The 25,461-nt window shown below is 36.1% G+C and overlaps 1 protein-coding gene across 1 annotated transcript in view; it reads left to right on the top strand.

Annotated features, from left to right (window-relative positions):
- Window positions 1-4,761: 4,761 nt before the first annotated feature.
- Window positions 4,762-25,461, top strand: part of ADAM7 (ADAM metallopeptidase domain 7) — a 64,085-nt gene continuing 43,385 nt past the window's right edge. Inside the window, exons 1-5 of the mRNA XM_033228900.1 lie at window positions 4,762-4,926; window positions 6,232-6,335; window positions 12,052-12,128; window positions 23,274-23,352; window positions 25,013-25,089. Of these exons, the coding sequence (XP_033084791.1) occupies window positions 4,875-4,926; window positions 6,232-6,335; window positions 12,052-12,128; window positions 23,274-23,352; window positions 25,013-25,089 (389 nt within the window). The 5' untranslated portion in view covers window positions 4,762-4,874. The remainder of the gene's footprint in view (window positions 4,927-6,231; window positions 6,336-12,051; window positions 12,129-23,273; window positions 23,353-25,012; window positions 25,090-25,461) is intronic.

Below are 25,461 nucleotides of genomic sequence, written 5' to 3' on the forward strand. Positions count from 1 at the left end.
GCAGATACAATTGGACCAATAAAAGTAATAATACCAAAAATCGACACTTATATAGCTCTTAGAAAATCAACACTTATCTATCTATTGACATATGGGAGGCATTGTTTTCAGTGATTTACATAAATCACTTCATTGAATCCTCACAACAATTGCTACAAGTTAGGTAACATTGCTATTCTCATTTCGGGAGATAAAAGAAAACTGAAGCAGAGAGAGATCAGATATTGCCCAGGGTTTACAGGTAGGAAGTGTAAGTGCTGGAAATTGAACCCAGGTGGTGTGGTTCTTAGTGTGTACTTTTATTTACTGTAATCTACAACCTCCGCATCATTAGAATCTAAAATAATCATAGTTTACTCTCTTTATTTTTGAAGTAGAGTTTTAATAGGCAAGAGAAAGAGAAAGGAATACAGCTCTCTCTCTCCAGTGAGAGAGAGGGGAGTTCCGAGAGGATAAGGCCCATAGCTTACTTTTATTGGGTGTTTTCTATGTACCAGGTACCTTTCCAACTTTGCAAATGTATATTATACGTTCATTCAATAAAAATCTATTGCCCATCTACAGTTCTAGGCAATAAAGATACGGTGGTAAACAAAACAGACCCAATTTTTATTCTCACAGAGCTACATTTTAAGGAGAGGAGTCTGGCTATGAAAAATAAGTAAACAAAAAAGTAAATATATAGCATTTTAGTTGGTGACTAATACAAGGCACAAAAGGGCTTAGAGGTGCCAGGGCGTGAGTGGGCAGGTCTACTTTGCATAGGGTGCTTGGAGAAGATTCACAGAATGATGCATTTTAATAGAGACCTGAAAGGAGAGGAAAGGATAGATATGTGACTGAGAGGGTTACATTCCAGGAAGAAGGAACACTGAGCAAAGACCCCTGAAGCAGAATGTGTTTGGCATGTTCAATAGATGCCAAAGATACTTGGCAATAGGCTCAGAGTGAGGGAGGGGGAGAGTAGTAAGATATGAAGCCAGAGAACACCAGGCTAGACCATGTAGATCCTGGAGGCTATCAGAACTTTGCCTAATACTCTGAAAATGGAAGTTATTGAAATGTTTGGACAGAAGGAATCACATAAAGTGATGTATGTTAAGACAATTCTAGGTGATTGGTGGATAACACATTGTGAGGGACCAAGAGAAAAACAGTAAGACTAATTAAGAGTTTAGCTTCAATAAACTAAGCTAGAGATGATAATGTCTAGATTATCCAAGAATCAGTTTAAGTAGCAGTAAATGTGGTAAGATATGGTCAGAGCCTTGATGCCTTTTCAGGATAGTGGCAACTGGATTTGCTAAAGGATGGGATGCAAAGGGTGAAGAAAAGAGACGAATCAAAGATGACACCTGAGTAACTGAAAGAATGGAGTTGCAATATCCTAAGATAGGAAAGACTATGGAAACACCAGGTTTGGAGGGGGAGAGCAAGAATCCGGCTTTGTACTTATGCTTGAGAAATCCATTAGTCTTTCAAGTGAAGATGCTGAAAAGAGAGTTCCTTCTATGAGTCTGAAATTCAGAAAAGATTAGGTGAGACAAATAAATTTGGCAGCCATGATATTATAGATAACATTGAAGACCAAAAGATTGAATGAGGAACCACCTCATGAGTATATAGAGAAGAGGAAATTCTCAAGAATGAAGCCATGGGAATCTTTAGCGTTTACACACCGCACAGAGAAAGAGGACCAACAAAGGAGACTAAGAAGATGCAGTGAATAAGTATGGAGGAAATCCATGGTGCATCAGGGACTCAATTCCTTTTAAAAAATTAGAATAATTGACTGTGTTCAATGCTGCTAAAGGATCAAGTGAGTGAGGATTCAAAATTGATCACTGAATTAAGCAAGGTACAGATCATTTGTAACGTTGCCTTGTTGAGAAAAGGGTAAAAAGTCTAACAGCACTAATCTGAAGAACAAATAAGGAGAAAGGAACTGGAAACAAACTGTAGACTTTTTATTTATTTTATTTATTTATTTATTTTAGAAATTTTACTGTTAGAATCCAAGAATGGGTGGTAACTGAAGGGAGAGTGATGTAAAAGAATAAACATTTTTCAGAGGATAGAAAAAATGATATTATATATATATATTAAATGAGTAGAGATGGGGAACAATTGCTGGAGTGATGACATTGAGGGGACAGGAAGGAATAGAATCATGCATATTAATGGGAAATAGACCCTAGAAGCGTGAACAGTGCATGCATAAAAACAGGAAGGAATGAGTCTATATGGGCACACATTGTAAGGTAGATGTCATAATGAGAGAAAGTGAGAGTTCCTATAATGGTTTATTTTTTCCCAGCGAAATAGAAAAGCAAGATGGTCAGATGAGAGTGATGAAGAGAAGATTTAGAGATTTAGGGAAAGAAGAAAGGGTGTACAATGTTAAGAGAAGTGGGGAGTGAATTAACTAGGGAATAAAATATGGCTTGTCAGTATGGATTCATTTAATATTCACATCATTCCTATCAGATTTATATTATTGTGCCCATTTTATAGATGAGAAAACAGAAGTATAGAAATGTTTCATACCTTAACCAAAGCCACAGAGTTAATAAGTGTCATGCAATTTAAGTCAAGTGAGTCTTTTTTCTAACACCAGTGAAAAACTATTGAAACATTTTTTAACAGGCATGTGACATGGTCAGGTTTACCTATTAAAAATATCACACTTGTGGCCATGCGCAGTGACTCATACCTGTAATTGCAGCATTTTGGGAAGCTGAGGCAGGTGGATCACTTGAGGTCAGGAGTTTGAGACCAGCCTGGTCAACATGGTGAAACCCCATCTTTACTAAAAATACAAAAATTAGCTCGGTGTGGTGGCACACACTTGTAGTCTCAGCTACTCAGAAAGCTGAGGCAGGAGAATTGCTTGAACCCAGGAGGCAGAGGTTGCAGTGAGCCGAGATTGCACCACTGCACTCTAGCCTGGGTGAGAGAGTGAGACTGCATCTCAAAAATAATAAAATAAATAAATAATCATGCTTGTTGCAATGTAACCAAAGAATGTCCTGGACTAGAATGGAGGCAAAAAAATTTAATGGTGGACTGATTATAAGGGATGTCAATGATGATACTGACTTTCAGAATTGCAATGCTAAAGGGACGATGGCACTGCTGGCCAAGACAAAGAACAAATTGGGGGGAAATGTATTTTAAGTCTTGTACATATTGATTTTACAGGGACTTTGATCCTTCCCTTGAAGACGTTAAGTAGAAACTTCGTTGTAAAGATCTGTTGCCCAAATGGCTAAAAATATAAAATGTGAGGCATAGCATAGCAATAATTAAACCATAACTGAAGATGAGATGGCTTTGGAACAAGCATCATTGGAGGAAAAGAGGGTACTGAATAAATACCTCAAGGAACTCAAAAATTTAAATGCTACATAGAAGAGGATATGCCTACAAGTTGCCACTGAACCAGGAAGAAGTTAAGAAGGCTATTGTGGCAAGGGAGCTAAATAGAATAGTTCAAGGGGAAGGATGTGGTCAACAGTGCCAAAAATTGTTAAGAGGGCAAATGAGATGAGAAACAAAATATCTCTTGGATATAGAAATCGTAAAATCACTGGAGATATTGGCCATTTCAGTAGAATAATAAAGGCAGATGCTAGAACTGGGATGTGGTAGGATAAGTTGGAGGTAAGAAAATTGCAAGAAGTCCAGATAATACTGTGTAAGAAATTTAGCTGTAAAGGAAATGGGAAGAAAGGTGATAGTAGGGGTATATGAGATATAGAACAGAGAGAATTTTTCAAAAAGGAGAGACTTTTGACTTGACTTAAAACAGTACCCCCATTTTAAGCCAATGGACTCTGATTTCTTTGCCTCCTTTCCAAGGTTGCTTATATTTTCCCAATTTGTAAATATCAGTGTCAATTTCCCCATCTGCAAAGTGGGGATTATATTTTATAATGTTGCTATACTTGGCTGTTAACTGGGAGCAAGTGAAATGTACGAGAACAATTCTGTTTTTCAATCACAATGGATGAATGTTAATGTCAGATGGATTTTTCCCCTTACGTTTCCTTGTAGAAAAGGTTATCCTTGGAGTAGAGGGTCTAAATATCAAAAGGAAGCTTCCAATTTGACATAGATTGGTTCAGTTTTTGGAAATATTAGAGAGATATAGATGCAAGCAAGACATAGAATCTCAAATGAAGATAAAAAGATTATATTGGCCATGAGATAACTCTGCTAACATAACAAGAGAACACAGACATACAGATAGAATTGTCTAGGCCTTTTGCACATTTGTCCATTAGTATTATCCTTTTTGTATTTATTTGAAAGAGTTCTATATTATAAGGACACTTACTCCCACCTTTTAATTATTTATTGCATACATTTCTGGAGTTTGGATATTTTAATTTTAATATGTGATTTATGCCATATAAATTTTCAGTATTTCTCATTTATTTTAACAAATGTTCCTTTATAGCTTTTATATGGCATAATCTGTATAGCAAGAACTTAAGCGTCTTCAACCAGAGCATATATAAATATTTTTCAACATTTTTTCTAAGACATTTTTGATTTTTTCCCACTTTTGAAATTTTCAGATATCTGGTATCAAATTTATATTAGACATGAAGTAGGAATCTATGTCCAGCCAATCTTCACCACCACCACCTTGGTCGTCGTCTTTAATTAGAACATGATGTTCAACCTCCAGGTTTTAGCCTCAAGCACCTCGCATGTTGTGTAACTCCCTCGAGAAACATTTCCTTGTGCTGGATCAAAACTGCCCACCTATCTGTGAGGTGCTTCATCCCTGCAGTGGAAGCGAGGAGGAAGAAAGGTGAACACCTTTTCTCAAGCACTTGTGCTCTCCTCTGCTAGAATCACTCAGAATGCTTCCCGGGTGTATATTCTTGATGATTTTACTCATTCTTCAGGTTAAAGGTATGTCTCGCTCCTTTTATCAGGACTTTCTTATTATGCTATGAGGTAATGTTAGTCACAAACTTTAAATTGTAAGTGATAAAGACACTAACTATGCATTGGTGATTTTGCCGAGAGCTTCGACCAGATTATGGCTAATCATGAGAGTCCATGCATCTGTGTAATGCTATATCACTCTTGAACACTCTGACCCACAGTAAGGAGGAGAAGGGAGTGGACAAGTACTGCATACCTGCAGCATGGCAGGCACTGTGCTGGCCATTAGCTGTTTTGTATGTTAAAGAGTTTAAAATTCGAAATTAATATCCCCACTTTACAAGATAAAGAAAATGAGATGAGTATTTACAGATCAGAGAGATTAGATATGCTACTCGTGACCACACAACCAATAAATTGGTAAAGCCTAGATTCAAATCAGAGCATATTCCAAAAAGCCCCTGCCCTCTCCTCTTTATCGCTCTTTAAGTACCACACCTTAATTAAGCAGGGCTCACCTCACAGATGACTATTAAGGTCATGAATAGAAGATTATGATTAGCACTGATTCAGGACCAAAATTCTTTAACAGGTAGAGGCCTTATACTTAACTATGGAAGGTAAGACTTTAAATGCAAACATCCCTGGAAGACCAAATTCAGTAATTTACATTGAAACAGGCCAACAGTGCAGGCTTTGACATGAGACAAAATCCAGAGGTTGGCATGAGGATAATAAAATGACAACTGCAGGCGGGGCATGGTGGCTCACGCCTGTAATCCCAGCACTTTGGGAGGCTGAGGCGGGCAGATCACCTGAGGTCAGGAGTTTGAGACTAGCCTGGCCAACATGGTGAAACCCCGTCTCTACTAAAAACACAAAAATTAGCCAGTCATGGTGGCGTGTGCTTGTAATCCCAGCTACTCGGGAGGCTGAGGTGGAAGAATCGCTTGAACTGAAAAGGAGGATGTTGCAGTGAGCTGAGATCGCGCCACTGCACTCCAGCCTGGGCGACACAGTGAGACTATCTCAAAAAAAATAAATCAATGAAATAAAAAATAAAATTACAGCTGCAGAACATGGCAAAAATATGGAGGAAATGGAGGGACACTGATTTATTTGGCTCCTTTCCAAGTTTCCTCATATTCTCCTGATTTGTAAATATCAGTGTCAATTTCCTTGCCAGCAAAGTGGGAATAATATTTCATAGTGTTGCTGTCCATGGCTGCTAACTGGGGGCAAATGAACTGTATTATAACAATTCTGTTTTTCAGCCACTGTGGATGAATGTTAATGTCAGACGGATTTTTCCCCTATGTTTCCTTGTAGAAAAGGTCATCCTTGGAGTAGAGGGTCAACAACTGGTTCATCCTAAAAAGCTTCCTCTGATACAGAAGCGAGATACTGGACACACCCATCATGATGACATAGAGGTACAGGTTTTGATTTAGTAAATAAGACTCATTGCTTTCACAGGCATGTAGACAGTTGTCTCTGGCTCCAACCGAAAGCAAATAGGGAGAGAGGAGTTTCAATGTTTCTAAGGACTCCCATTCAGCATACAGTTTGTGCTTAGGAATAAGCCACCTCTCACTGGGTTAGAAAACAAAAAGGAGTAAAGCTCAGGTTTAGGGGATACCATTCTAAATTTTCCAGTTTACGGAGTTCCACCAACGGCTTTTCAGGCTGACTTATAACAACCTCATTTGTTCTGAGCCAGTGCCTGGCGAATGTCATCTTGAGCATTTTGCTTTCCCAGAGGTCTGGTATGCAGGTTTTTGTTTATAGAGTCTACAGCAAAGATGTATAACTTTCAGAGGAACTCAAAGACCTGCTTGGTCTGTTGCCTAGAAGGGTATTTATTCAGACGTTAAAAATTAAATAAAAATAGGTGAAATATTACTTTCAAAAGTAACGAATGCTTATCATAGAAAATAGGGAATATATATAAGTGGGAACAAACTTGAAAATTAGGATGTTTTCAATTTCCACTGTTATAAAAGACATTAGATGAATGTCCTTAGATATTTTTCATTAGGCACTTGATTTTTAAGCCTTAGGTTTTAATTTGGCTCATGGAGAATATTGACAGGCACTTTGTCCAAATGTGCTATGGAAGTCCCAACCCTTCCCAGTGAGTTTCTTCTGTCCACCATTAGAACAGCCAGTTTTTCACGTTCTCACTTGTTAGGTTTCTCAGTCATACGTTAGATACATTTTGATTTTCTAAACAGTCCCATTGAGATCTCTTTCCTGTGACTTGAGATGATTAAAATAAAAAAGCAACTCTTCATCTCCTCCCCTTTGGAAGTAATATGTAACTATTTTTCTTCAACAATTCTCTTTGAAAGATTTCTCTCTTAATATCCAACTCTTTTCTCACTGTCTCAGACTTTGTCTTGGCTGAAGATTGGTACTCAGCTAAGGGGGCTTTCACCAGTTGTCTAACACCCATTGTGCATATACTGGTGGGCTCTTCTCATAGCTACTGTCTTAAGACTTAATCAAGACTGATGTTAAAAATCTCATTACGGCTGGGTGCAGTGGCTCACGCCTGTAACTCCAGCACTTTGGGAGGCCAAGGCGGCCAGATCACTCAAGGCCAGGAGTTCTAGACCAGCCTGGCCAACATGGTGAAACCCCATCTCTACTAAAATTACAAAAATTAGCCAGGCATGGTGGCGTGCACCTCTAATCCCAGCTAATCCGGAGGCTGAAGTGGCAGAATTGCTTGAACCCAGGAGGCAGAGGTTGCAGTGAGCTGAGATCATGCCACTGTGCTCCAGCCTGGGCATCAGAGCAAGACTCTCTCAAAAAAATAAAATAAAATAAAATAAAAATATCACTATGAATATGCCAGATAAGCTTGGATAAGGGCAAGAAATATAAACAATGAACCTAAAACTTCTTGTAGTACCAGAATGTGCTCAAACAGACAAAACAAAATTCAAACCACATTGAAGGGGTCTTGTCAAAAGAATTCAGAAGCCAACAGAAAGAGCTCCCAATGCCCAAAGCTGGGATAATTTGAAGAACAAAATAAATAACAGTTTTGTATTATAACATGAAGTATAAATAAATATCATGAGCCCATACTGATCTAAATAAATCATTGAATAAATTATAATAAATAAATGTAAAAAATGGACAATTCTCCTGGGAGAAGAATCAAATAATTTATGTAGATGCTGTCCTCTCCAGGAGGTGGAACCTAAATCCCCACCTGTTAAGTGTGGGCTGTAGGTGGTGACTTCCTTCCAGGGAGTACAATATTGAAGGAGGGAAAGAGTAATTTTACAGAGAGAAAGAAGGCAACACCACCTCAGCCACGTAATCAACTGTAACACTTGTTAAGTCCTGTGGCTAGCAGGGTGTAATAAAATGGCATTTTCTATTTGTGGTTCTCACCTCAAAATCCATAACATCAGTCTGAGCATGAGAAAAACATCAGAACAAAAACAAATTGTAAGACATCCTACAAAATGCTTGACAGACACTCCTCATAAAGGTCCAGATAATAGAAAATAAAAAAATAAAAACCTGAGAAACTGTGAGACTTGAGGAGGCTAAGGAGACATGACAACTAAATGTAGTGTGGGATCTGGGATCAGATCCTGAAAGACTTAAAGTACATTAGGGAAAAACTATGAAAATCTGAGTAACTATACACTTTAATTAATAATATTATATGAATCTGGGCTCTCATTCGTTGTGACAAATAGACTATAGTAATGTCAGATGTTAACGAACAGGGAAACCTGAGTGCAGAGTATGTGGAACTCTGCACTGTCTTTCCAACTTTTCTGTAAACCTAAAATGATTCCAAAATAAAAATTAAAAACCAAATTCTTATTAAAAACAATATTAATGACACAATTTAAAATATATTAACAATATCGACAATATTAACAATAATCTTTTAATATTTGTTAATATAAAATCCACATTTCAATTTCCAAAAAGTTCCATTACACCCATATATGCATGTACACATACACACAGACACACACACATACACACCTCTACACACACAACTCATCATGTTGCAAAATGTGACCAAATGCTTTCTATCTGATTAAGAACCTAGTCTAGTTTCTCGGCCCCCCGCCTGGGAATTCTGTGTCTTTATGATAAAGCTGTAATTTTATTGTTCAACTTGCAGTCAAAACAGCCTTAACTTATGCACACTTAACATTGAGCAAATACAAAACTCTTCTTCCCAACCTCATAGCTGCCCCTCTTCAGATCCTCCTTGCTATAGTAGCATAGCTCTACAAGTTGAACAAATCAGAAGTCTGGGCTTAGTCTTGACTACTCTCTCTTACACCATCTCTAACTATCACTGAGCCTTGTAGATTCTCAGGACATAGGCATGGGCAAGGGCTTCATGTCTAAAACACCAAAAGCAATGGCAACAAAAGCCAAAACTGACAAATGAGATCTAATTAAACTAAAGACCTTCTGCACAGCAAAAGAAACTATTATCAGAGTGAACAGGCAACCTACAGAATGGGAGAAAATTTTTACAATCCACTCATCTGACAAAGGGCTAATATCCAGAACCTACAAAGAACTCAAACAAATTTACAAGAAAAAAACAACCCCATCAGAAAGTGGGCAAAGGATATGAACAGACACTTCTCAAAAGAAGACATTCACACAGCCAACAGACACATGAAAAAATGTTCATCATCACTCGCCATCAGAGAAATGCAAATCAAAACCACAATGAGATACCATCTCATACCAGTTAGAATGGCAGTCATTAAAAAGTCAGGAAACAACAGGTGCTGGAGAGGATGTGGAGAAATAGGAGCACTTTTACACTGTTGGTGGGATTGTAAACTAGTTCAACCATTGTGGAAAACAGTGTGGCGATTCCTCAAGGATCTAGAACTAGAAATACCATTTGACCTAGCCATCCCATTACTGGGTATATACCCAAAGGATTATAAATCATGCTGCTATAAAGACACATGCACATGTATGTTTGTTGCAGCACTGTTCACAATAGCAAAGACTTGGAATCAACCCAAATGTCCATCAGTGACAGACTGGATTAAGAAAATGTGGCACATATACGCCATGGAATACTATGCAGCCATAAAAAAGGATGAGTTCGTGTCCTTTGTAGGGACATGGATGCAGCTGGAAACCATCATTCTCAGCAAACTACTGCAAGAACAGAAAACCAAACACCGCATGTTCTCACTCATAGGTGGGAACTGAACAATGAGATCACTTGGACACAGGAAGGGGAACATCACACACCAGGGCCTATCATGGGGAGGGGGTAGGGAGGAGGGATAGCATTAGGAGATATACCTAATGTAAATGACGAGTTAATGGGTGCAGCACACCAACATGGCACATGTATACATATGTAACAAACCAGCACATTGTGCACAGGTACCCTGGGACTTAAAGTATAATAATAAAAAAAAAAATAGCATGTAAATGTCTTTTAAAGTTATCTACTCCTTACTCCTCTGCTCAAATCACCTGCATTCATCAATAGCCTTAAATGGTTTTCCTGGCTACAGTACTGAGTTTTGCTAATCCATTATCTATAATAAGTAAAGTACTAAAACACCATGCTTGATACCACACGTTTCTGCCTAGATATTTAGCTTCTCTTTGTCCTTAGGATAAGGCCCAAATCCTTGACTTACTAGGTTGTGCATGATTTATTCCTTCCCACCTTGTCATTTTCATTTCTATTCAACTTACATTTGATTTTCCAGCAATGTTGATCCTCTCTTTGTTCTTCAAATGTGTCATATTCCTTCCTGGCTCAGGGCCTTGGCATGTGCTATTCCCTGCCTCCAACTTCTTGCAATATCCCTGGCACAGTACTCGCACCTCTCCTATGATAATGCTCATTACACTCCACTTTGTGTGCTTGGTTATCCAGCGTTTTTCTCTGCCAAGCAGAGGCTTCCATGAGGGCAGAGACCTCCACCTTCTACACCATTGTATTTTCCATATTACTGTGCCTGAAATAGCAGGCATTGAATAAATGAGTGAACAGTCATCTCAAAGAAATGTGCAACACGTATGACCAACAACTGTGAATCTTAAATTATAGAGAATTTTTATGAAGCATGAAGAAATAAAATACCACAAAAGAAAATGGTGAAAGAACATGAATCAGAATCCATTTGAAAACTACAAATAACTCAATAAATAAAGGAAAAATATTGATGTGAATGATCATCCAGGAAAACAATTTATCACAATAAGTTATGAATTCATCGTCTGAAATATTCATATTAATCATAATAGCTATTACTGGTAAGAAGGTGAGGAAACAGAAACTGCTATAAATTGATGGTGAAGTTCTAAATATGTCCACTTCCTTTCTTTATGATAGTTTGGCAATATTTATCAAAAGCTTTACTTTTTTTTTCATGTCATTGAAAATGCAGCTCTGCCCAACTACAAGGAATACCCCAAACCAAATTTCTCATAGTAAATATAGATTAAATAAATGAAGTTTCACTCACATTGTGCTTAGCTGCCTAAAGACATATACTGTGAAAAATTTATTAAAATAGGAAATAGTCATGATTTATCATTGAGTGGAAAGTAGACGAAAAAACAGTATGTATAAAATTTGTTGTAAAAATGCGTGAACAGGATATCTGTGTATAGGGCTGCTGCATGGACGTATGGTAAATGGTGTATCCTTGGATGAGGAGAGAATCTGCATTTTCCATTGTATTGTATTTTATAACTAGAAACTATATATAATATGCTATATTATATTATTAATTATAATTATATTAAACTATAATATGCTATATTATAATATAAATACCTATAATATAAATATGACTAATAATATAAACTATAAAATATAAATAATACAAAATATAAAAGAATAAATACAACTAAATATATTTATATCTTATTCTAATATAAATGTAACTAGAAGAAATCAGTTCTAAAATATAACTAGAAGGAGGTTTGTAAAATCTTTCTTCTAGTATTAGTTCTCTTTCAATTCATCTTTATCAGTATTTTGCCTTTTGGCTGAAAGGACTGCTGAGTGGATTGGAGAGAGGGAACGTTCACCCAAAGCACTGTTTGCTCAATACACACTAAATGAGCCCATGTTGAAGTCATGTGATACCTCTTGTTTTTCAGGAAACGTATGAAGAAGAATTGTTGTATGAAATAAAACTAAATAGAAAAACCTTAGTCCTTCATCTTCTAAGATCCAGGTAAGTTCTATTGTGATTCCAGTACCTTATAGATTTTAGTAACTACAGTATCCCAATTTTCGTAAAAACTGCCAGTGAAGTGGATTCCTTAAGTCATTGTTATTTGTACGTAATCTGAATTTTTCCTCTTCAAATGAAAGCTCTTCATGTGTAAGCCAATCACATCTCAAAAGCTTAAAGACAATCATAGATGCCGCTCTTCTTCTCCCATTCCTAAATAATTCCCTACTTTGGATACTCAGAATTTTTTGAACTCCATATAGTCACTCTAAGAACAGGGTTAATACATCACTGTGTTGGGAATCAGTGGAACAAAAGAAATTTGAAAAACATGGCTTTTAAAGTGACTTCTAAGTTGTGCAAACTAGATATCAAACCAAGTTCCACTGCAGAGTAAACTACGAACTGTAGTGCATTTGCTTCGTCAAGACATCTTGTGTAGCCAAATACTGTAATTGCAATGCCTATAACTTTCTTCAATGGCGTTCTTCAAAATAATCTCTCCTGCTGCTGCTGTTTAATTTTCATTGTTTCTCCATTGGCCCATTTCTACACATCATAGCTCTGTCTCAGAGTTCCAAATATTAAAAGGATGAGGAGCTGTCAAATGCTAAGTAGAAAGAAAGAGTGACACTGCTGGGGAATTGAGACTCTGGTCTATTAGTTAAAATAACACACACACACACAGACACACACACGTGCAGAATAATAAACTTAATTCCATAACTATACTGATAATATATTTAGACTGCATATTTTTACCTTCTCAGCATGAAAGAAGCTAACATTTATTGAGAGATTTCTGTTTCCCTAAGTTGCTTTTTCATTCCTCAAAAATGTGTATGAGACAGATACTGTTTAATTTGCACTTTACTGAGGAAGAATCATAGGTACACTGAAAAGATAACTTGTCCGGGGTTACAATACTCATAAGCACACGATGACGCAGATGGTCTGACTGAGGAGTTTCAAGTTGCTTTCACAATTCCCCCAGGCTGCCTAGGCCTCTGAGTCAATTTCATTGTACTAGCCACTGCTCGATCCTGCTAATCAGCCTGGCATGGCCTGTTACTGGGTTGCACACACACAGAGCAGTTTAATCTAATTTCAACGTGTGTAACAGGCAACATGGCCTCATTACCTCAGTTCTATAAAGTAAATGAATTTAGTGCATACCACAGAGCCTCCAAACCTGTGAATATTACGTAATTGGATGTTTTCATAATACAGTAACAAACAGAAACTGATCTTATTTAGATTTCTATTTGTCTTTTTCTCCATGACCACACTTTTCAACGTTTCCCCTCTAAGTTTCATTCAGCTTGGTTTTGATAATAATACATACTTATTTTATAAACTCATGTTGAGAAATAGTGATGAATTTTTCTATGACAACAATGTCAAATCAGATTGTATATTCATTCCGTGGAAACATTGATTGGGTCAACTTTCTGTTCGCTGTAATAAATCTATTAATAGATGAAGAGTTTTATTTGTATGTGTATATGACTCATCAGAAATATTAATTTAGAATCTGCTATACAACCAAGCAATTTATCATACAATTTATATTTGCTCTTTCAAAACAACCACAAAATAAGTATATTCTATTTACCTGTCGCATCTAGTTAATGTTCCCAAAAAGTTTACTATGATAAAATTTTAACACACAGGGCAGAATTGAAAAAATCCATATACCCACTAACATATACATATACCCATAGACCCATTAAGGTACACATACATACACATATTCATTCATATTTTACTATTTATGTTTTATATCATCTTCCTCCTCTATCCATTCATCCATCGATCAATTCATCTTCCATGTTATTTTTATGCATTTCAAATTATATTACAGACATCAGTTTACTTTCCTCTCAATACATGAACAAGCTTAGCATTCAAGTTTAGTATTTGTTTTTGGTTTGTTTGATTGTTTTGAGATACAGCCTCACTCTGTCACCCAGGCTGGAGTGCAGTGGCATAATAACGGCTCACTGTAGCCTTGCTCTCAACCTCCTGGGCTCAGGTGATCCTCCCACCTCATCCTCCCAAGTAGCTGCAACTACAGGCCTATGCCACCACACCCAGCTAATTGTATTTTTGCAGAGATGGCATTTCACCATGTTATCCAGACTGGTCTGAAACTCTTTGGTTCAAGCAATCCTCCTGCCTTGGCCTCCCAAAGTGCTAGGATTACAGGGGTGCGCCACTGCACCCAGCCTAATATATATGTTTACAATTAATTTTTTATTTGTGTAACATTTTCATAAAATGAAATACATAAATCTTAAATGTGCATCTACATATTTGTTGAATTTTATGTATGTATGTATGCATGCATATATTCATTTATTGTAATTTGACAAACTATGATTGTATATATTTATGTGGCCAAAGTGATGTTATGATCATGAATACAATGTGAAATAATTAAATCAAGCTAATTAATATATCTATCACCTCAAATACTTATTTTTTTGTCGTGAAAACACTTGAAATTTACTCATTAAGATTTTGTATCGTAAAACACATTATTATTAAGTAAACTCACCGTGCTATGCAATGGATCTCAATAAAATACAAACTAACTTATTCATCCCATGTAACTTGGGCTTTGTACCCTTTGACCATCATCTCCCCCTTTTTCCTACAGCTCCAGTCACTGGTAGCCACCATTTTACTCTCTGCTTCTATGAGTTCAATTTTTCTAGATTCCACATATCAATGAGATTATGCAGTATTTGTCTTCCTTTGCCTGGCTTTTTTCATTTGGCATAATGTTCTCCAATTCCATACATGTTGTCATAAATGACAGAATTTCCTTCTATTTTAAGGCTGAACATCATTCCATTGTGTATCCTTACCATATTCTCTTTATCTATTCATCTACTGACGGACGCCTAGGTTGATTCCATAATTTGGCTATTGTGAATAGTGTTGCAATGAACATGGGGAGGAGACATCTTTTCCACATAGTGATTCCAAATCTTTTACGTAAACACCCAGAAGTGGAATTGCTGGGTCCATCCATTGAGTTCTGGCAAATGCCCATACCTATAAACCTCCTATAAAAATACAGAACTATCGCTCAGAAAAGTTCCTCAAGCTTCTTGTTAGCCACCTCCTCTCAAAATCTGTCCTTGGAAGTTTTTTCGCCATGGATTACTTTTGTCCATTCTGGAAAGTTTTAAAACGAGAATCATACTACATGTACTCTTTTGTGTTAAGACTTTTAAAATTTAGCATACTGATACTGAGATTCATTCATGTTGCTGCATTTATCAGAAGTTTACTGTCTTTATTTTCTGGTAGTATTCTGTTGAATAAACATAATGCAGTTCATTCATCCATTCTCCTATTGATAGACATGTGGGCTGTTTTCAGTGTTTGGCTATCATTAGTAAAAATTGTATGAGCATTCATGCACAGCCTTTTTATAAACATATGTTTTCATTTCTCTTTGGTGAACACCAAGGAGTGATACTTCTGTGTCACAGGATATGTATATGTTTAGTTTCATAGAAATCTGACAGATTCTTTTCCAAGGCGTTTGTAAAATTTTAGTAACTACCAGCAACGTATGAGAATACTAGCTGCTGTATATATTCTTCATCATTTTATATTGTCACTTTAAAAAATTTTAGCTATAGTAGTTGGTTACTTGTAATATTTAACTTTTATTAAATATTCTGTTTCCTGTTGAAAACTCATGTATGTGCTTATTTTATCATTTTTATATCTTTTTTACCTTTAAATATTTACCCATTTTTATTGGGTTATTTGTACTGCTATTATTGAGTTCGAGGAGATTTTTTTTTTTCTTGCTCTGTCATCCAGGCTAGAGTAGAATGGCGCGATCTTGGCTCACTGCAACCTCTGCCTCCTGGACTCAAGTGATTCTCGTACCTCAGCCTCCCCAGTAGCTGGGACAACAGGCATCTGCCACAATGTCCGGCAAATTTTTTGTATTTTAGTAGAGATGGAGTTTCACAGTGTTGGCCAGTCTGGTCTTAAACTCCTGAGCTCAGGTGATTCACCCGCCTTGGCCTCGCATAGTGATAGGATTACAGGCATGAGCCACCATATAATTTGGAGACTAGCCCTTAGTCAAATATAGTTCTTGTTATGTTTTGTTCCTGTCTGTGACCTTTTAATTCATTTTTTAGAAATTGTGTCTTTAAACAAGTAAAAATTTATAATTTTAAATAAATTTCAATTTATCAATTTCTTTCTTTATGGTCATCACTTTCTAGGACCTAAGAAACATTGCCTAACTGCAAATCACAAAGATATTGTATGTTTGCTTCTAAGCTCTTCATAATTTTAGCTTTTAGTTTTGGTCTGTTATGACCTTAAATTTGTGTATGTGCATATATGTGTGAGTGTGTGTGTGTGAGTATGTGTGGGTGTGATTTGCTGGAGAAGTCAATATTCTTGTTTTTCCATATTTACAGCCAATTATTCCAGTCCATTTTGATGAATTGTCTTTCTGGTGCTATTGGATTACTTTGGCACCTTTGGCCAAAATCAAATGACTGTTTATCAGCTCTCTATTCTATCTTATTGACCTATGTACAGTCTGTAAGTCACGGCCAAACTACCTTGATTACTGCAGTTTTTTAGTATACCTTAAAGGCACAATGTGTAACTCTTCTAATCAGAATTGTTTATTTATTCTAGGTCCTTTGCATTTCTCTACAAAATTTAGAATCACCTTGGCAATTTCTATTAAAAGGCCTGCTGGAATTTTATTGAATTTCATTTTAACTTATTGAATCTATAGATAAGTTTGGAGAGAACTAATATCTCAATAGTGCTGAGTATTCACATTATAACTCGTCTTCTTTAATGTTGATCAACATGTTTTAAAGTTTACAATGTGAAGCTCTCACCCATCTTGTTAAATTTATTTCCATATATTTACTAGTTGTGGTGGTTATATAAGCAGAATTGTTTTTATTATTTCATTTTTCTGTGATTTGCATCTATAATATAAAAGCAAAATGGATGATTTTATTTAGGCTTTGGATTTGAGAAGCATTAGTAAATGAATTTATTGATTGTTTTATAGAGTACTTAGAAATCTTCTAGGAAATTTACCATCTTGTCATCTGAAAATACTGATAGTTTTATCTTCCTCTCTGATTATTATTTATTTTATTTCTATACTTTATTTTATGACAGTGGCTAGGACCTTCATTACAATTTTACTAGAAGGAGTGAGGGCAACCTTACACTTTTCCTGATCTTAAAGGGAAAGTATTCAGTATTAAATGATTAATATGACAGTACCTGTAGATTTGCCATTTATTTATCAGATTAAGAAAGTTCCTTGAAAAGTTTGCTGCAAGTATTCTGTCTGAATCCATTGAAATGTCCATATGGCAGTGTACACTAATTTTTGATCATTATACATTATATATTATTTCACAATAAATTATTGTATTTAATTTGTCAATATCTTAAGGGTTTTTGAAATTATGTAACTGATGGCTATTCCCAAAAAAACTAAAATTTTAGTTTTTATGATAGATTTATCAAATTTTGATAATAGATTATGTTGGGCTCCTGAGTTGGGAAATATTTTCTCCTGTATTTTCTAAAAGATGTTATTTATATTCAAAGCATTTGATAGAATTTGCAAGTGAAACTGCATGTGCCTTGAGCATATTTTTGTGTATGTGTAGGAAAGAGGTTTTATAACAAATTCAATTTATTGATACGGGGTTATTCAAAGTTTCTATTCTATCATGCATCAGTTTTAAATTACAGTTTTCAAGAAAAATGTCTATTTCAGTTAAGTTGCCCCATATTTGGCATAAAGTGTTTTATAATATTATAATTATTTTAAAAAGTAATTATTTAGTGATAACTCTTTTTTAATTTCTAACATTGGTAATTTGGGTTTTTCTTCTTATATTACCAATCTAAAAGGGACTATCAATTGTCGACCTTTTATTTAGTTATTTTTATTTTTTGTTTTTGAGACAGAGTCCTACTGTGTTTCCCAGGCTGGAGTGCATTGGTGCAATCACGGCTATTGCAGCCTCAACCTCCCAGTCTGTAGGCATCCTCCCACCTCATCCTCCTGAGTAGCTGAGACTATAGGCAGGTGTCACCATGCCTGGTTTGTTTTTTAAAACCCTTTATGTAAAGATGGGTTTTCACCATATTGCCCAGGCTGGTCTCGAACTCCAGGGCTCAAGCAATTCTCCTGCCTTGGCCTCCCAAAGCGCCAGGATTATGAGAGTGAGCCATCATGCCTGGCCCGATCTTTCCTTTATCTTTGTGAATAACTGTAATTGGTTGTCTATTTATTTCACTGATCTCTTTTATCATTTGTATTATTTTCTTTTTTCTTCTTATTGGGTGTTTATTTTTCTCTGGTTATAGAAATGTTTAATATTTTCTAAGTATTTAAAATATTGAAGTCATAGCATTTCTCTCAAGTCTTCATTTAGATACATCTCAAAAGTCTTGATTTTTTTATTATCATTCATTTCAAAATATCTTCTTATTTCTTCTGGGATTTCTTCTTTGAGTTATGAATCATTTTAGAGTATGTTATTTAATTGCCAATGTTTGGATTTGTTTGATTTTTTAAAACGTATCTTTGGGCCAATCATTTGTGTATTTTGCAGTTTGTTATCTGATATTAACACAGCTATTCCAGCCTTCTTATGTTTATTATATAAATAAGATACTATTCTTTTATTCATTTCCTTTCAACATATCTGTGTCTTTACATTTAAAATGTGTCTTTTGTAAGATGGAAATTAGTTTGGTCCTGATTTTTAATGCATTCTAATAATCTCTGATTTTCAATAGGAATGTTAATACTAACATTGAACGTTAATGTTATTCTTTTTTTTGTTTGTTTGTTTGCTTGTTTTTGTTTGTTTTTTGGTTTTTCTTGAGACAGAGCCTCACTCTGTCACCCTGGCTGGAGTGCAGTGGCACAATCTCGGCTCACTGCACTCTGTTCCCAGAGGGAACCTCTGCCTCCCAGGTTCAAGCGATTCTCCTGCCTCAGCCTCCCGAGTAGCTGGGACTACAGGCACGTGCCACCACGCCTGGCTAATTTTTTTTTTTTTTTGTATTTTCAGTAGAGATGGGGTTTCACCATGTTAGCCAGGATGGTCTCGATCTCCTGACCTCATTATCCGCCCACCTCGGCCTCCCAAAGTGCTGGGATTACAGGTGTGAGCCATCATGCCCGGCCTATTCTTTTTTAGTAGGTTAACATTTAATGTTAATGTTACCATTCCTATTAACATTACATTAAATGTTATGATTTGTATGGCTGGAATTATTTCATTTCTGTTTATCTCCTCTGTTACTATCCTTTTTCCTTTGATCTTTGGCTTACTTTATTTTTCACTTTCCCTACTGGCTTCTTATTAACCTGTTAAATTTGTAACAATGACTCTCTACATTAGATTTAATTTTCATTTTAGAAATTGCAGCATATATTTACAATTAATTAAGTTATTATTTACAGTTAATACCATGCCATTATACATAAAATGTAAAAACATTGCAATATGTTCACTTACAGATACTACTTATTTGTGCAAAGTTGCCATATACATATATTTATATAGATTATTAATCGCATGATGTATAACTATAATTTTGACTTTAAACATTTATATGTATCTTATGTGAAAATATAATGTTTTAGTTTATTCATTTATTTATCATTTCTTCTCTCTCCCTTTTGTTAGAGGTTCAGTTTTTCATGTGTTACAGTTTCATTCAAACTAAAGAACTTTTACCAATTTTTGTAGTATAGATCTGTGGCAAAAATTTACCTCAATTTTCTTTTATCTGCAAGTCTATTTTGTCTTCCTTCTTGAAAGCTATTTTTGGTGCAGTTTGCTGCATATAAATTCTGGGTTCACCAATTTACTTTTTTTTTTTTTTTTTTTTTGCGACAGAGTCCTGCTCTGTCACCCAGGCTGGAGTGCAGTGGTGCGATCTTGGCTCACTGCAAGCTCCATCTCCCGGGTTCAGGCCATTCTCCTGCCTCAGCCTGCTGAGTAGCTGGGACTACAGGCACCCGCCACCATGCCAACTAATTGTTTGTATCTTTAGTGGAGACGGGGTTTCACCATGTTAGCCAGGATGGTCTTGATCTCCTGACTCATGATCCACCCGCCTTGGCCTCCCAAAGTGCTGGGATTACAGGGGTGAGCCACTGCACCTGGTCCATTTTCTGTATTTTTTTAAGGAAAGATGATGACTGATGATGTTCTCCTCTCTTCTGGCTCACATGGTCTCTAATGCAATGTTAATAGTCTATAAATTTCTGTTCCCCAGTCGTATAAATTTCCCCAGAAAGACGTGTTGTCTTTCTCTTGCTGGTTTCAAGATTTTGTCTTTATTTCTGATACGCTGCAATCTGACAGTGATGTGCAAAGGAGTGACTTTCTTCATATAAATGCTGCTTGATGTTTGCTGAACTTCTTGAAATTACAATTCATGTCTTTCTCCAAATTGGGTTCATTTTTTGCTACTACTTTTCCATTTTTTTCTATTATACCCTTTCTCCACTTTCTAGCACTCCACTTATCAGTATGTTAGTCCTTTGACATAATCTACTTGACTCTGAAGCTCTACTTTTTTTCTGTCTCTTTTTCAGATTACATAATTTCTATTGAACTCTCATTGAGTTTGTCAGCTCTTTCTTTATCAGTTTTGTTCTCATTTTAAGGATATCAACTAAAACTTTTATCTAGGTAGATTTTAGTTATAACATTTTAAATGTTTTTTAAAAATATAACTTCCATTTATCTGCCACAGTTCTACATTTTTGCATGCTTTGCAAATAACTTTCTCTTACTTTGCTGAGCATAGTTATAGTAGCTGCTTTAAAAGTCTTATCTATAATTTCAAGTTCTAGATTAACTTGAGATAAGTCTCTGCTGATCATCTTTTCTCTTGACAATAGTTCAATGTTTTATGTTTCTTCATTGTGTAAATTTGAATTATGAACTGAACAATTTGAATATTATGTGAAACGGACTCTGAATTCTGTTATGTTCTGCTGAAGAGTTCTCATATTTTCATTGTATTTGGAGATTAACTTTGTTGGGCTTAAACTGCAAATTCTGTCTTCTGGGTGGCAGCTCAAATTTTAGCTCAGTAGTTTTATTCTTAGCATGGCTACTTTTAGTCTATCCCTCACAGGTCATAGTTCAGGGAAAATTCTGAATTTCAAACTGAGTTTGTTTACAGAACTGAGGATTCTCCCCACTCTCTCATTTTTTTTCCATGATTACTGTGTACATTTCTGTTACTGTCATTACTCTAAACTCTGTTATATGACTTTTCAAATCAGAACAACTGTGGTTTTCTAGCCGAGTTTTATCCATCCTCTATAAGGCAGACTTCAGCCTGACCTCAGGCTAAATGCTGTAAAACTGGAAACTTCATCTCATGCTGTGCCTTCTTCCCTGTGCCTCCTTCCCTTTCCTGGAGGATGCTGTTTTTGCTCCATACCTAGACCCTTTAGGTACTTTCTTTTTCTATGTTATCCAGAACTAAATAACTATATACAGAATGTCTGTCTGATAGTAGCTTATTCAGCCATAGCAGTAGTGAAATGCTATATTTAGTTCATTTTAAACATTAGTTCAGCATTTTTTTGACCACTCTTAGTATTCCAAATACTACCTTAGAAACCAGGAGACACAAATAAATAAAAACGAAAAAGTCCCTTTCCTAAGGTAGTTCATAGGTAACCTTGAAGACTGACATGAAATATACCAGGGGTGAACAAATGATAATTGGCACAACAAATTGGACATGTTTTCTATGTATGCATACCCCTTAATCTAAGAGTAATGTTTAAAATTTGGAATATCTGGAGTATAAACAGCAGCAACAATAACAAAAAATAGAATCAGACAAAGAACATGTAATAGCAGCCATGTATGTGGCCCATATAGCCTTGAATGTGTATGTTTTAAAATCTTTATTATTTTTATTTTATTTTCATTTATTTATTTATTTTTGAGACGGAGTCTCACTTGGTTGCCAGGCTGGAATGCAGTGGTGCGATCTCGGCTCACTGCAACCTCTGACTCCCTGGTTCAAGTGATTGATTCTCCTGCCTCAGCCTCGCCAGTAGCTGGTATTAAAGGCCTGCACCACGCCCACATAATTTTTGTATTTGTAGTAGAGACCAGGTGTCACCATGTTGGCCAGGATGGTCTCAATCACCTGACCTCACGATCCACCCACCTCAGCCTCCCGGCCGCTTCAAATGCTTATTATCTTCACCTGTACAGCAAAGGTTTGGTGACCTCTAAAATACATAATGAAAATGTGGCAGACATGAAAATGAACATCTTTGGAAGTGTGAAATACACCTTAGGAAGGGATCTCAAAATCTGCTTGATGGCGTCAGGAAGTATGTTTTGCACTGAGTTTAGAAGAACTTCTACAAGTTTCTTACGTTCAAATTGGGATCAAGAAGTGGCCATGGATAGTCCAAAAAGACGTTAAAGAAAAAATTATTCAGTGACAGTTGTTAAAGCACCATAAGGCAGGCTTTATTCAGGCCCATCACTATAGATATAGACACAACTGCAACGGTAAGGTCTTGCCATGGGGTAGAGAGATTGGGCTCAGTTCCAAATACAGCATGGCTAGTGTAAATTTGTTATAATTAATACATATTGCATTTACCTAAATATGTAGCTGTTAGGTTACTATATATTAAGACATATTCACCACATATATCTTATGATGTGATGAATATAAGACATTTTCATCATATATATTAATGCATGTATTTTGCATTAATTTTGGTCTCAGGTTTTTACTTAGATAACATTTTCGCCAAGCTTTTTAAAAAATACTGCTTTGCTAAAACTGCCAGAATCTATTTTCTAGTTTTTCTTTTTCTTTTTTTTTTTTTTTTTTTTTTTTTTGAGACGGAGTCTCCATGATATTTAGTTAGAAAGGCTTTTCATATGAGTGGGCTTGATTTTGCTTTACCATTTTTAGCAGAAGAGGATCTTGCTGAGATGTGGAAGCAAACTGGACACTTCTCCATCACATTATTGGTTTTATCTGTCAGATTTTTAGAGTGAACAAGTCTCACCATCTGTCTGCCCTCTTTTTCAGGGAGTTCCTAGGCTCCAATTACAGTGAAACATTCTACTCCATGAAAGGAGAGGCGTTCACCAGGCATCTTCAGATCATGGTATTTTATGGAACTTTCCTGTGTCTCTTCTCTAAAAGTAGTATTTCCTGATGTGATTTTGAAACCCTCTTCTATCTGTACAAGCTGCTCCAGAAAGTACTATGTCAGAAATAAGTTCTGAATTGATTACTCTCACTGAAAAATTGTAGTATAAAAATACGATTGTGTGGACCCTAACCTCTTACTGCGTAACAAGCAAATCATTGACTGCTAATATATCTTTTCTTTTCCTAAACTGATTTCCATGCGCTCAATATGGTGTTAAGTCTGGGAGAGGGTAAAGCAGGACACCAAAAATATAAGGCACCTTATGAGGCTGTGATCAAGCTACATGGATAAAATCTGAAGCTATGAAACAAGTTGAAAATCTCCATTCATTGATCCTTTTGTGATTCTCACCCCTTTACCCAGTTTTTCTGATGCACCAATATTGAGGTCTTTTCTTCAATCCTCAAATGACTTTTTGTTCATTTACTATTAATATAATTCCATTAATTTTAATAAAATCTAGATATAGATTTTATTTTTATACCCTCATTGCTTTTTTGCAAAACAGGTCCTCTGTAACCTTCCAAGAACATTACTTTTACCAAAACTATACATTTAAAAAAGTATTTCCTCCATTTAAAGCAACAGTCAACTTTTTTTTTTTTGAGATGGAGTGTCACTTTTTTTTTTCCGAGATGGAGTCTCACTCTTTGACCAGGCTGGAGTGCAGTGGCACAATCTTAACTCACTGCAACCTTCATCTCCCGGGTTCAAGCGATTCTCCTGCCTCAGCCTCCCAAGTAGCTGGGACTGCAGGCACATGCCACCACGCCCGACTAATTTTTGTATTTTTAGTAGAGGTGGGGTTTCACCATGTTGGCCAGGATGGTCTCGATCTCTTGGCCTTGGGATCCGCCCGCCTTGACATCCCAAAGTGCTGGAATTACAGGCATGAGCCACTGTGCCCGGCTGCAACTTCCAACTTCTATGAGAGCTAAGTCTTTATGCAATCTTCAAAATAGGACAAGAGGAAAACTGGGTAACATTCTTTGATGCAGGGGGTGGGTTATTTGTGAGAGTGTGAGGTCACTGGAAGACCATAGAAAGTGTCATCCATAGGTAGGATTTGAACACATGGAAATGATGGGAAAAATAATTATCTGATTGGACTACCACGGGCAGAGCATCAAGGAAGGAGTAAAAAAGACACCAACTTGATTGAAACAGGCCAGAGAGAAAGGCGTTAGGGGAACTGGTTGGAGAGGGAGACCTAGTTTTCATGATCATCAAGCATTTGTCTTGATTTCATGGGCAACTGGGAAAAATTATAGTATTATCACAGAAGGGTTAGTTTGATAAAAATTATAGAGCGGATTAAGTTATATTTCTAAGGAAAAGGGTCACAATTCTAAAACTACTATCATCATTAATACACTATAAAATTTGTAGAGGAAGAATCTATACTTTGCTTTACACAAAATAATCACATAATTAAGGTAAAAGGCCTCTGAAGCAGGCTCAAAAGAATTTAATGAATGAATGCATGAACAAATATCAATGCAATGTGTCAAAATAAAATATTGATACATTCTGAACAGAAAATATTTAGATATTAATATCTATATAATATCAATATTTACATATATAGTAATAGAGTCTTCTTCTATTTTAGGATCACTGTTTTTACCAAGGATCCATAGTACATGAATATGATTCAGCTGCCAGTATCAGTACGTGTAATGGTCTAAGGTAAGGCAGAATATCTTTCATTTTCCTTTATGAGTTTTCCTATGGATTTTCAAAGAAATTAACTTTGTTGATTTTCTTTTATCACTCCTGGTATATAGAAAAATGAATAAGAAAAAAGTTGCTGTGCACTTTTAGCAGTTTCAGCTCTAGCCTATGATTTAAGTTTTGACAAACAGGTGTCTAATGCATAGTTCTGAACAAGACATGCTTTGCAGTATATGAATAAGGGATTCATATTTGGAAGATTACTGAAAATCATTTAGTCTGGCCTCCCATTTGATCAGGATACTGACTGAAACTAGAAGCTTTCTCCTGAATGTTTCATTTGCTAGTGGTAACATTGAGTCCAAAACCCAGGTCTTTTGAATGCTG

This window comes from Trachypithecus francoisi, unplaced genomic scaffold (assembly GCF_009764315.1).
Source record: "Trachypithecus francoisi isolate TF-2019V2 unplaced genomic scaffold, Tfra_2.0 Contig01440, whole genome shotgun sequence".
Lineage (NCBI taxonomy): Eukaryota > Metazoa > Chordata > Mammalia > Primates > Cercopithecidae > Trachypithecus > Trachypithecus francoisi.